The sequence below is a fragment of the Cherax quadricarinatus genome, chromosome 24 (assembly GCF_038502225.1).
Source record: "Cherax quadricarinatus isolate ZL_2023a chromosome 24, ASM3850222v1, whole genome shotgun sequence".
In the NCBI taxonomy this organism is placed as follows: domain Eukaryota; kingdom Metazoa; phylum Arthropoda; class Malacostraca; order Decapoda; family Parastacidae; genus Cherax; species Cherax quadricarinatus.
In genome coordinates, this window is record NC_091315.1 from 41,747,632 (window position 1) to 41,761,782 (window position 14,151).

At 42.2% G+C, this 14,151-nt stretch overlaps 1 protein-coding gene across 2 annotated transcripts in view; it reads right to left on the minus strand.

Moving 5' to 3' along the window:
* The window catches only part of LOC128690968 (uncharacterized), a 63,187-nt gene that overhangs the window by 20,975 nt on the left and 28,061 nt on the right, over nucleotides 1-14,151 (minus strand). For both annotated transcript variants that reach the window (XM_070088431.1, XM_053779778.2), the window contains exon 3: nucleotides 3,820-4,030. In XM_070088431.1, the coding sequence (XP_069944532.1) occupies nucleotides 3,820-4,030 (211 nt within the window). The remainder of the gene's footprint in view (nucleotides 1-3,819; nucleotides 4,031-14,151) is intronic.

Here is a 14,151-nt window from a genome sequence, read left to right on the forward strand (position 1 = left end):
GACCAGATAACATCTCCCCATGGGTAATGAGAGAGGGAGCAGAGGCGCTATGTGTACCCCTAACAACAATATTCAATACATCTATCGAAACAGGGAGATTGCCTGAGGCATGGAAGACAGCAAATGTAGTCCCAATCTTTAAAAAATGAGACAGACATGAAGCATTAAACTATAGACCAGTGTCACTGACATGTATAGTATGCAAAATCATGGAGAAGATTATCAGGAGAAGAGTGGTGGAACACCTAGAAAGGAATGATCTCATCAACAGCAGCCAACGTGGTTTCAGGGACGGGAAATCCTGTGTCACAAACCTACTGGAGTTCTGTGACATGGGTTCCTGACCAGCCGGGCTGTGGCTCGTACGTTGGTTTGCGTGCAGCCAGCAGCAACAGCCTGGTTGATCAGGCTCTGATCCACCAGGAGGCCTGGTCACAGACCGGGCCGCGGGGGCGTTGACCCCCGGAACTCTCTCCAGGTAAACTCCAGGTCCAGGTGGTGACAGCAGTAAGACAAGAGAGAGAGGGGTGGGTGGATTGGACTGCAAGAAGGCGTTTGACACAGTTCCACACAAGAGATTGGTGCAAAAACTGGAGGACCAAGCAGGGATAACAGGGAAGGCACTACAATGGATCAGGGAATACTTGTCAGGAAGACAGCAGCGAGTCATGGTACGTGGCGAGGTGTCAGAGTGGGCACCTGTGACCAGCGGGGTCCCACAAGGGTCAGTCCTAGGACCAGTGCTGTTTCTGGTATTTGTGAACGACATGACAGAAGGAATAGACTCTGAGGTGTCCCTGTTTGCAGATGACGTGAAGTTGATGAGAAGAATTCACTCGATCGAAGACCAGGCAGAACTACAAAGGGATCTGGACAGGCTGCAGACCTGGTCCAGCAATTGGCTCCTGGAGTTCAATCCAACCAAGTGCAAAGTCATGAAGATTGGGGAAGGGCAAAGAAGACCGCAGACGGAGTACAGTCTAGGGGGCCAGAGACTACAAACTTCACTCAAGGAAAAAGATCTTGGGGTGAGTATAACACCAGGCACATCTCCTGAAGCACACATCAACCAAATAACTGCTGCAGCATATGGGCGCCTAGCAAACCTCAGAACAGCATTCCGACATCTTAATAAGGAATCGTTCAGGACCCTGTAGACCGTGTACGTTAGGCCCATATTGGAGTATGCGGCACCAGTTTGGAACCCACACCTAGCCAAGCACGTAAAGAAACTAGAGAAAGTGCAAAGGTTTGCAACAAGACTAGTCCCAGAGCTAAGAGGTATGTCCTACGAGGAGAGGTTAAGGGAAATCAACCTGACGACACTGGAGGACAGGAGAGATAGGGGGGACATGATAACGACATACAAAATACTGAGAGGAATTGACAAGGTGGACAAAGACAGGATGTTCCAGAGATTGGACACAGTAACAAGGGGACACAGTTGGAAGTTGAAGACACAGATGAATCACAGGGATGTTAGGAAGCATTTCTTCAGCCACAGAGTAGTCAGTAAGTGGAATAGTTTGGGAAGCGATGTAGTGGAGGCAGGATCCATACATAGCTTTAAGAAGAGGTATGATAAAGCTCACGGTTCAGGGAGAGTGACCTAGTAGCGATCAGTGAAGAGGCGGGGCCAGGAGCTCGGACTCGACCCCCGCAACCTCAACTAGGTGAGTATAACTAGGTGAGTACACACACACACACACATACACACACACACACACACACACACACACACACACACACACACACACACACACACACACACACACACACACACACACACACACACACACACACACACACACACACGCACACAAACTCGTACACACACACACACACACACACACACACACACACACACACAAACACACACACACACACACACACACACACACACACACACACACACACACACACACACACACACACACACACACACACACACACACACACACACACACACACACACACATATAGGACATGTGAAAATTTGTGTATGCAATAATTTCGCCAAAATCATTCTGAACCTAACGAAATAAATATATTTCACTGTGTTTGTTTAGTATTAAATTACTGTAAACAAATCTAAAACATATTTAGTTGGGTTAGGCTAAAATAAATTGTTCTTGTTATAATAAGGTTAGGTAAGTTTTCTAAGATTCTTCTGGTGCCAAATTAAAAATTTTTACATTAATATTAATGAAAAAAAATATATCTTTAAAAGTATAAAAGAAAATTTCAGAAAAGACTTAATTTCAAATGAGTTTTTGCTAATTGACCAGTTTTACATATTCGGCATGACATATATATATATATATATATATATATATATATATATATATATATATATATATATATATATATATATATATATGTCGTGCCGAATATGTAAAACTGGTCAATTAGCAAGAACTCATTTAAAATTAAGTCCGTTCTAAAATTTTCTCTTATACGTTTAAAGATATATTTTTTTCATTAATGTTAATGTAAAAATTTTTAATTTTGCACCAAAAGAATCTTAGAAAACTTACCTAACCTTATTATAACAAAAATAATTTATTTTAGCCTAACCCAACTAGATATATTTTAGATTTGTTTACAGTAATTTAATACTAAACAAACACAGTGAAATATATTTTTTTCGTTATGTTCAGAATGATTTTGGCGAAATTATTGCATACACAAATTTTCACTTGTCCTATATGGCAAGATGAGCGTTGCTATTTAAGCCAAGATCGCAAGTTCTGCCTATTCGGCACGACATATATATATATATATATATATATATATATATATATATATATATATATATATATATATATATATATTTTTTTTTTTTTTTCAACAAGTCGGCCGTCTCCCACCGAGGCAGGGTGACCCAAAAAAGAAAGAAAATCCCCAAAAAGAAAATACTTTCATCATCATTCAACACTTTCACCACACTCACACATTATCACTGTTTTTGCAGAGGTGCTCAGAATACAACAGTTTAGAAGGATACACATATAAAGATACACAACATATCCCTCCAAACTGCCAATATCCCAAACCCCTCCTTTAAAGTATATATATATATATATATATATATATATATATATATATATATATATATATATATATATATATATATATATATATATATATATATATATAAAATGTATGACCAATATGGGTTTAGCGCTCTCCCCATAAATATGATGATATTACATAAAGTTTACTAAAGTTTATATTGAAGTTTGCATGAGTTTATATTGAAGTGAGAAGTGTGAAGTACTGGATAAAGGCATGCTAAGTGCAGCCACTCATGTTGATCATGATAAAACGGTAATATAATTTATCAATATAATTTATCATAGCAAGACTCTACTATCACTCATGTTGATAAAATATGAAATGGTTATAATCATAACCATAATTTTTAAAGGGATGGACCGGTAAGCCAGAGGAAGGCCTCCGTCAAATGACCAAAAGCTCCAGTGGCGGGTATCATGATTGTGACTAGACCTACCTGGAGTTCATTACCTTTGTAAATTGTGAGTTCATTACCTTTGTAAATTGTGAATTCATTACCTCTGTAACTTGCTCAGCTATCAAAACTTTGCGGCCCAGTCCCTGGACCAATTATGTACCTCTGTAATCTTTTGACTACCGCCCACAGGATGGGTATGGGGTGCATAATAAACATATTAAACTAACTAACTGGCGGGTCATCATGACTAAGACCCACTACAGGAAACACTTGTACAGTTCTCTGACAAATCTTACCTAACCTAACTTATGTTGATCATGGTAAAAGCGTGTTGTATTACTCACGTTATTCTTCTGCACGTGAGTATAGACGTTGTGTTTATCGTTGCCGTAGTTGTTAGGATGGGAACTGAACATGGTGGGATCAGCGACGTAGAGAGGGTGTTTGATGAGGTTATCACTATACTGATGATGTGCTGGTACACGCTGGTACCTGTTTAGTCTCATGGTACCTAACACACTTGAGCTTCCCATTTCCCCGGGGAGCACAATATACCTGTAAGAACAACAGTGGTTATTAGCTTATATACACTTTTCATCCACACTAGCTGATCTAACGCAACTTGGGCTCTGCTCCGTGAACAACCATCCTTCAAGGGAAGAGGCCTTGATTCCCTATCATTCCTGGGATCAAGCCTGATTACCTCCCATTCCCAACAACTGTATGACCTCTTGGGTTTAGCACTTCCTTTTAATATATAAAATAATTATGTAATAAAATATTCCTATTGATAAAAAAAAAGAATGAAAAGTGGAATATTCAAGCGGCTTCAGGAAATCCAAATATTCTTCCTTGAAACCTTTTTATCCACTTCTCCGAGGCTATGGGTCCCACAATTTACACCAGATATTATATTATATTAGAGGGGCCCCCATCCTATAATATAATATCTTTATTTCTACAAGTACATGTACAGGGTATACAGACCTAGCTCACATCAGTGACATACTACTACGTATATAGAAAGCCGCTTGTTTTACAGAGCATTTTGGGCAAATTAGGTTTTGTCCCAGGATGCTGCCCACACCAGTCGACTAACAACCAGGTACCCATTTTAAATTGACGGGTGAACAGGGACAGCAGGTGTCTTATGGAAATACGTCCCTAATGTTTTCCAGCCGTACCGGAGGAGATTCGACCTCCGGACCTCAGTGTGTGAGTTGAGTGCGCTAGCGGTCGAGCTACGGGACACCTGAAAATGATCCTAAAAATAAGAGATAAAAATAGTTAAGCGTGTAACTGACTCTTGATCACCATGATTACTTGACCATCATGGTTACTTACCTGAAGGATATATGAAGGACGTTTCCGGGGTTAATGCCTCCTCGGCCCTGTCCAAGACCAGGCCTCCTGAAGGATCAAGACTAAACGAATCAGGCTGTAATTGCTGGCTGCATGCAGTCCCACGTACGAACCACAGCCTGACTAGTCAGGTGTTAGTAATTCCCCTAATGCATGGGAAGCATTCGCCGCTTGACCTGCGCAGAGTGCGGACGTGTGACTACTGCCCTCTGCTGGCCATTGGAGAAGACATATTTTCACAACATGGCGCAGTCCGTGAGAAGGCGTTTGCACACAGTGTGCATTGAATTATTGCGTGGTGCAATAACGCCTCAGTCTGCACAAGTGCTTTTACCGCAAATTATCCGTGACACCTATGGTGTTGCGGATCAAGAACTGTATGGTGTGGCACTAAATGGTGCCTATCGTATTTTCGTCAAGCTGAGTTCAGCTGGAGTGTATGAACGGCTGGTTGACAAGTACCAGGACAGGAGCGTGGATGTTAATTCAGCGATACGTGTTCGCCTAATCGACGTGTCGAAGCATTACACATGGGTGAAAATCCGAAATGTGCCATTTGAGGCGGACGAGAATGATCTGCGGTATGTATTTGAACAGTATGGACCTGTACACCTGGCTATGGCTGGTAAATGGACGGATGGGGCGTATGCCGGCAAGCCGGATGGTACGTTCACGATCAAGATGGAGTTGAGGCATGCCATCCCGTCTTACGTCATACTGGACGCATTTAGGACACAGGTAATGGTGTACTACGCTGGGCAGCAGAAGACGTGTAGGTTATGTGGTGCATATGACCATATGGCGGCCCAGTGTGGGAGATGGCAGCGGAGAAAGGACCTAGGTCGTGAGAAGGTGACAGAGCCAGAACCAGAGGTGGGTCATGCTGATGAGGCACCTGTACATAGAAGTGGCACTTCCTGGAGTGAGGAAGTGGAGCGTGAGCTGCCACTGGTGGGTACCAGCCCATCACTGTCACAGTTGGTGGGAAGTGAGGCATCTGCCATGGAGAACGGGAAGACTGTGCAGATTGGTGACGTGCGGGTAGAGGAAGGCCTACTGGTGAACGTGCAGGAAAAATCCTTTGAGAAGCAGGTTGCTGAGGATAACTTAAGCATGGTGAGGAGTACTGTTCAGATTGAAGATGAGCAACTTGGAAGATTGGCGAACATGGCAGATGACTCGCCAGGAGTGGTGGAAGTAATTGAGGTGACTGCTGAGATTCACAGGGAGGCATCCAGTGAGTTGGAAATGGATGCAGAGTGTGTCAACCGTAAGAGGGCGGCGACATATTCTGACTCTGATGATGTTTTGACCCCGGCACAGAGACCGGGGAAAAAGCCATGGGTTGATGTGGTGCGTGGGAGCACTAAAGGTACGCCTGATCAGGTGTTGGATAAGGGGAAGCCACCAGTGGGCAGTGGAGAGAAAAGTGGACGCAGCAGACACACTGAAAGCGTGTCAGTGAAAGGTGAAAAGGGGCAGAGGGTGAAATCACATAAGTAGGTTTCCGGTGCATGACAGTGAATATTAATGGATTGTGTGCGAGTGAGAAGCGTCTGTGGGTAAAGGGATTTTTAAGACGTTATGCTATAGACATTGTTTTTGTGCAGGAACATAATTTCAAGTTGGGAAAGGAATTGGAGGTGGATGGGTACAGAGTGTTTGTGATGTATTCGGAGCGAATGAAGGGGGGGGTGGGAATCCTGATCCGAGAGACGAGCCCGTTTGTTGTTCTTAGGAGTGAAGGGGGGGGGGGTCGTGTGTTAAGAATAGATGGGTGGTGGAGAGGTGAGCGGATGGCAGTCATTTGTGTGTATGTGCCGGCTGAGAATGATGTAAGGGTAAAGAATGAATTTGTGAATAACGTATTGGTATATTATTTGCGGTCATTACCGTCAGTGACAATAGTTGGTGGCGACTGGAACTGTGTGGTGCGCAGGAAGGATGTGGAACCGAGAGGGGCAGGGTGTTTTTTGGCAGGTTTAGGGGATCTATTGAGAGGTGTGGGATTGAGGGATATAGTTGATGGAGGGGATTGCGAGATAGAGCACACTTTTCATAGAAAGGGATATGCTGCACGATTAGATAGGTTGTATGTGACAAGGGGAGTGAGGGTGACGCGGGTGCAGACGGTGAATGTCGTTTATTCAGATCATAGGGCGGTTTATGCTGATTTAAATTGGGACGGTTTGCCTAAGAGATATTTGGGGTACTGGAAGCTGAATGTACGACTACTGGGTGAGGGGGTGGAGGGAGGGGATTTTGAAAGTTTGTGGGAGGACTTATGGGGTGGGGGTAAGAGTGCAAGTGATTTATTGGGGTGGTGGGATGGGGTTGCAAAGACGAGGATCAGGCAATACTATGTGCGAAGGGGAAAGAATGAGGCATGGATGACATTTGGGCTTCAACAGTATTTAGAGGGGCGGTTGCAGGGTTGTTATCAGAGGGGTGCTGTGACAGGTGTGTATCCAATGGAGGAAATTGAAGCATTAAAGTGGCAGATAAGGGATATGCACAATGAGAGATTTGATGAGGCGAGGGTGCAAGGTGGGTTAGAGGAGGCGATTTGGGGTGACAGGCCGTCAGCCTGTGTGTTACGGGGTCAGCGGAGACGCAGGTTGGCAATGGAAATTGATAAGCTGGTAGTACACGAGGACTTAGGTGGGTATACGAAGGGTCAGGAGTTGAGAACTACTGAGGGTATGAGTGGTTTTATGGATAGTTGGTTTGGAAAATATTTGAGGAGTGTAGGAGTGAACGGTGAGGATTTAGAGAGATTGGGAGAGAATGTATCTTGTGTGCTGAGTGGAAGTGATCGTATGGCATTGGGTGGGGATATTGAAGAGGGGGAGGTATGGAGAGCTTTGGAGAATATGGCGAGAGGTAAAGCGCCAGGTATAGATGGGTTACCTTGTGAATTCTATGTGAAGAATTGGAGTGTGTTGAAGGATTTTTTAGTGAACCTGATGAATGTGATGAAAAGTGAGGGGAGGATGGGCGAGTTGCAGCGTACTGCAGTAGTAGTATTGATTCCAAAAGGGGAAGGCCCTACTACAGTGCAGAACTACAGGGCGTTGTCGTTGTTATGTGCTGATTATAAGATATTCGCAAAAATCTTGGGGAACAGGCTGAAGTGCGTGATAGATAGAGTTGTTGCGAGAGGTCAGTATGGGGTGCCTGGAAGGACGATGTATGAGGGACATGGAATAATAAAAGATTTTGTGGAAAGTATGGAGGGGGAGAATGAAAGGGGGGGAGGTGTCTTAGCATTGGACTGGCAGGCTGCGTATGATTGCGTAGAACGAAAGGCACTGTGGCATATCTTACGGAGGCAGGGTTTTGGGGAAGAGATGGTTCGTTGGATTGAGACTTTGTATAATAGGGTAGGTGTACGTGTGCAGGTGAATGGGAAATTGGGTGAGTGGGTTTCAATGGGTAGAGGCATAAGGCAGGGTTGTCCTCTGTCTCAACTGTTGTTTGCTTGTATACAGGACCCTTTTTATAGGGCAGTGGGGCGATGTTTAGGGGAGGTACGTGGTGTGGAGAATGGTGGGATGGGAATAATAGGGTATGTGGATGATACAACAATTCTAATGAGCAGGGAGGAAAGTTTACATGAGGTGGAGGATGTAATTGGTGGTTTTGAAGGTGTTACAGGTTTAAAAGTGAATGTGGAGAAATCGAAATTATTGGTCTTAGGGAATTGGGTAGGGAGGGCGCGATGGGACACAGCTGTGCGTTGGTGTGTGGTGGATAGACTAAAGGTGTGTGGGATAATTTATATGGGAAATGCCGGGGAGGCACGGATGCTTAATTCTGGGAGGGTAGTGGATAGGTTGGTGGGTAGGTTAAATGTTTTGAGACCCTTGCATTTGACGATACATCAACGTGTAATAGTGGTGAATGTGATGTTATATAGTATGGTCTGGCATGTGGCAGCAGTATATCCGTTGGCAGGACCGGACATTAATAGAATGCTAAAAAAGGTTTTTCGATATATATGGGGTTCTGGGTGTGATTGGTTGGGTAGAAGTGTTGTTATGCTACCGGTCGACAAAGGTGGATTGGGTTTAATAGATATAAGATTAAGGGTTAAGTGTATATATTTGAAGAGGGGGGTTCTCCGAGTGGAAGGTCGTGTGGGGAAGGGCGTGCAAGCATTATATGAGGAGGCACGCAGGTGGTGGGTAGGATCAGAGATGAGAGAGTGTGAGGATGTGCTGCGAGCTTTATTGTATGTTAGAAATCCGTCTAGGATACGGGTAGGTGTGCTGGAGCGTGCTGTAGGGGTGAGGGTGATTGCAAATGTTGAGGGCATATACCCAATGTATGCATGGGGAGACATTTGGGTAAGGTTGCGGTTGGTGCGCATCAGACCAAGAGTGAGAGAGGTAATGTTTCGTTTCCTTCATGGAATATTGCCGTCTGGTGTGGTGCTTCGGGAGAGAGGGTTGATGGTGGAGGACGTATGTAGGGTGTGTGGGGATAGGGAGACAGCTTTTCATGTAGTATATTTTTGTAAAATTTGGAGTGTATACGGGAGTGGATGGGTGGGATTTTGAGGAGGGTGGGTGGGGGAGGGATATCGGTATTAAGGGCATTGAGTTTAGATGTGGGAGGTGTGGAAGAGTCTGTGCAGCGTGCTTTGGTGTACATCATAACTGATTTTGTTTTTGTATCATGGGCCATGAGGGGTAATGGGGATTGGATGGTGCGAAAGAAGGTATTGGCTGCAACAATGTACAAAACACTTAGTCGTAATAGGGGGATATATGGAAGTAGATGGGAAAGGGTTTTTCCTGAAGGATATCGAAGTATGAATGTCAGAGGTTTGTTGGCGGAGTAAGGAAAAAAAAAAAAAAAAAAAAAAAAAAAAAAAAAAAAAAAAAAAAAGGGGGGGGGGGATGTGTTCGGATTTTCAGGGGTTGCATCGGGCTCGTCTCAGAATTTGGGAATGTATGAGGAGTTCCGTGATATGGTGTGAAATGGCAGCGTAGTTGTGGAGTGTGTTTTAAGTAAGTTTGTGGTGGTTTGTAAGGGAAAAGTTACGATTTTTATATGGTTATGGAAATGAGCAATATTTGTGTGCATGTGAAAAGTATACTGTCATACTCAGAATGGTATACTGATGTATGTTATGGATAAGTTAAATTTGGAATATGTTGTAATGTATTATCAGGATTGGTGGTTGTATTAAAGCAAAGGACATGCGGGCGTGATAAATATGTCTGTGTACCAAATGTACTGCTAATAATGAGATAATGTAATGTGTGTGATTTTTATCATACATCAAGTGTATATAGCAGTATGTAAGAGAGAATTTCATGTACTCAGTATGGGTTGTATATTGGTATTTGGTGAAGTTCAATGAATATTATTGACGAGTGTTGGGTATATAAGGATGTGTTGATGTACAATGTGTCAAGTAGGGTTAGGATGGTGAGGCAAGAACTGCTGAGGTCTGTAGAATAAGAATATAGTCTTGTTTAAGTTAATGTTTAATAGTAATGACTATGTATATTTCATTATATAGTAGAAGAAGTTTGTTATTTAAAACTGGAAATTATATTTGAAAAATATTACTAAATATACGTGATTGTGTAAGTTCGCTTGTGGTGATGAATGTAGTGTATGGACGTGACGTGGGATGAATGTAGTGTATGGAAGTGAGGTGGGATGAATCATTTGTTATATTGTACTGTGTTAGTTTTTCTGTGGTGAGGTGTGGAGATTATTTTCAAACCTTTATTTGTTTCGTAATTATTGAGGTGTTACGTATTATGTATTGATATGAAGTTTAATATACAACAATAATAAGTGTGTAAAGAATTTTTGGATAATTGAGAATGTCTTCGTACATACAATTTTATGTAAAATGTCAATACCTGTGACATTCTTTGGGTTATATTGCATATTGTGTTTATGGCTGCAATTTTGGATGTAATAAACCCACCTGTATATGAAGCTGTGGGCTGTCTTAGTTTAGTTCTTATGTATAAGTTTAGTGCTACGGTAGGGAATGTGGAGTTTTCTTTTGTTATATATAATGGATACGTTTCTTTGCTTACATTGTCTACATGTATAACTATGTATTGCGTTTTTCAATAAAATATAAAAAAAAAAATGCATGGGAAGAGGCGTTTAAGAGTTGGGAGACCTCTGATACTCATCGAATTCTCTTAAGGCACTTGTCGAGACCTTGCTTTTTAATGGAGGTATTTTAGATTGTCTGCAAAGTCTACTGTCATACGGAATGATTTCGGTGTTCATGTTCGGAACCAGTCCCTCCACGATTTTCCAGGTATAAATTATTATGTACCTTTCTCGCCTATGTTCCCAGGAATACAGCTGAAGGGACTTGTGGAAAATTGCATTTATCTGAATGTATCATTACGCATATAACAATAAATGAACATAGATAATTATTATTCGATACCTACCACTGTCATATCCACAAGTTGCTCTGGACCTATTAATTACCAATGAAATATGTATAACCAGGAATACTGGTAAATATATAAATTTTGTGGACTGTATATTAAAAATAATAAATGGTTATATATATACACAATTACATAACAGAAGGAAAATATATCTTAATATCACTCACCAATTTGACTGGAGATTAATGTGTCATGTACAGGACCCCCCCTTTTGCCTATATTTATGAAGAATTTACTGGCCAGAAATTAAACATAATTTAGACAGCTGAGGTTCCTGGAGTTGTCCTGTCCTGTCGCCTGATTCTCAAATTATGCAGGAATGCACATCCAACAATTTCGCCTCCTATTTGAGAGGTGTCAGCCCGATTTTAACCTCTAGAGCACGAAAAATTCTTCCCATTATTCACAACGTGTTATTCAGTTCAAACAAAATGGCGACTGCCCTTCTGCGAAGACGCAGGCTTTCCCATTTTCTATGACAAATTTTTATTAAATACAATATAGGTCATCTATTTACCTATAAATTACCGTATTTTCGGAAAATATACAATATTTTCCACACTGCGGCCGGGCGGAGGTCGTTGGTAAATGACTCAAATTGCTCATTTGACAATGGTGGAAGACCTGGGTACATATAGGATCTGGCATCCACATGGCGACATATTACACAAGATTTAATCACCCTTTTAACACTGCCGTCCTTGTGGAATCCAGAAAGTTTCCCTAATACAAGTTAAGGTATCTTGTACCCCACCATTCATTACATTTTTATGGGCATTTAGAACAATTAAATTTGTTAGATGATGAGTGTTGGACAGTAAGATAGGGTGTTTAGCATAATCACCCAATTCAGCATTTTATAACCTACCTCTGCACCTAATTACATTGTTCTCTAAATAGCCCCAATTTCTCTATTATGGAACCTTTCACAATTTTACTTTCCATCATCAATTTAATCTCATTTCCATAGATTTCCTCCTGTACCCTCTTTATCCAATATTCAAGAGGATGTGAAAACTTAAATGAAATATTCATCTTGTTTAGAAATTTAAACACCAACTTTGTTACATTGATTAGTTTGGGTAAAGAAGAATACCTGTTTATATCAATGGCTAAGGAAGGACAAACTATTGGAGTGGTGGTCACAGTAATTTCATCAGGAGCAATATACGCCTTTTGTACAGGTCAATTAGCTTTATTTACCAACCAGCTCGGTCCTTTAAACCATGATATAGCATTTACAAATTTAGCATAAGGTAAACCTCGAGACAAGAAATCAGCTGGATTCTCCTCACCAGGTATATGATTAAATGTTAACATATGCTGACCCAAACTATTATACTTCTCTTGCATCTGATTAATTTCAGCAACTCTGTTTTGTACGTACACAATTTTACTGTTTCCATTATGAATCCATTGTAAGGATACCTCATTATCAGACCAAATTACAGTGTCACTAATATTTATCTCCTGCAACTTATTTCTTATATAATTAGCTAATTTGACACCTACATAAATGGCTGTTAATTCCAACTGAGGTAAGGTACGTGATTTAATTGGAGACACTTTAGCCTTAGACATAACAAGAGAGATAACACTCTTACATTGAAGGTAAGCAACTGCTCCATATGCCAATTCTAGGGTAATCTTTACTTATTTTGTCCTTTAATTTGGACGAATTACTAATCCATTCCCTCAGAGGCATATTGGCACTTTGCATTATTTTATTAGCCTCCCGATAAGTCATTAACAGTTTCTCTTCAGTTGACGTCACACCCAGGAAATTGTCCACATAAAATTGTTTGCTCATTACCTTACTCAATGGACTTTTACCTGGAGTTTACCTGGAGAGAGTTCCGGGGGTCAACGCCCCCGCGGCCCGGTCTGTGACCAGGCCTCCTGGTGGATCAGAGCCTGATCAACCAGGCTGTTACTGCTGGCTGCACGCAAACCAACGTACGAGCCACAACCTGGCTGGTCAGGAACCGACTTTAGGTGCTTGTCCAGTGCCAGCTTGAAGACTGCCAGGGGTCTGTTGGTAATCCCCCTTATGTATGCTGGGAGGCAGTTGAACAGTCTCTGGCCCCTGACACTTATTGTATGGTCTCTTAACGTGCTAGTGACACCCCTGCTTTTCATTGGGGGGATGTTGCATCGTCTGCCAAGTCTTTTGCTTTCGTAGTGAGTGATTTTCGTGTGCAAGTTCAGTACTAGTCCCTCTAGGATTTTCCAGGTGTATATAATCATGTATCTCTCCCGCCTGCGTCCCAGGGAATACAGTTTTAGGAACCTCAAGCGCTCCCAGTAATTGAGGTGTTTTTTCTCCGTTATGCGCGCCGTGAAGGTTCTCTGTACATTTTCTAGGTCAGCAATTTCACCAGCCTTGAAAGGTGCTGTTAGTGTGCAGCAATATTCCAGCCTAGATAGAACAAGTGACCTGAAGAGTGTCATCATGGGCTTGGCCTCCCTAGTTTTGAAGGTTCTCATTATCCATCCTGTCATTTTTCTAGCAGATGCGATTGATACAATGTTATGGTCCTTGAAGGTGAGATCCTCCGACATGATCACTCCCAGGTCTTTGACGTTGGTGTTTCGCTCTATTTTGTGTTTACCATATCTGAGTAATTGAAATTTCTCATCGTTGAACTTCATATTGTTTTCTGCAGCCCACTGAAAGATTTGGTTGATGTCCGCCTGGAGCCTTGCAGTGTCTGCAATGGAAGACACTGTCATGCAGATTCGGGTGTCATCTGCAAAGGAAGTCACGGTGCTGTGGCTGACATCCTTGTCTATGTCGGATATGAGGATGAGGAACAAGATGGGAGCGAGTACTGTGCCTTGTGAAACAGAGCTTTTCACCGTAGCTGCCTC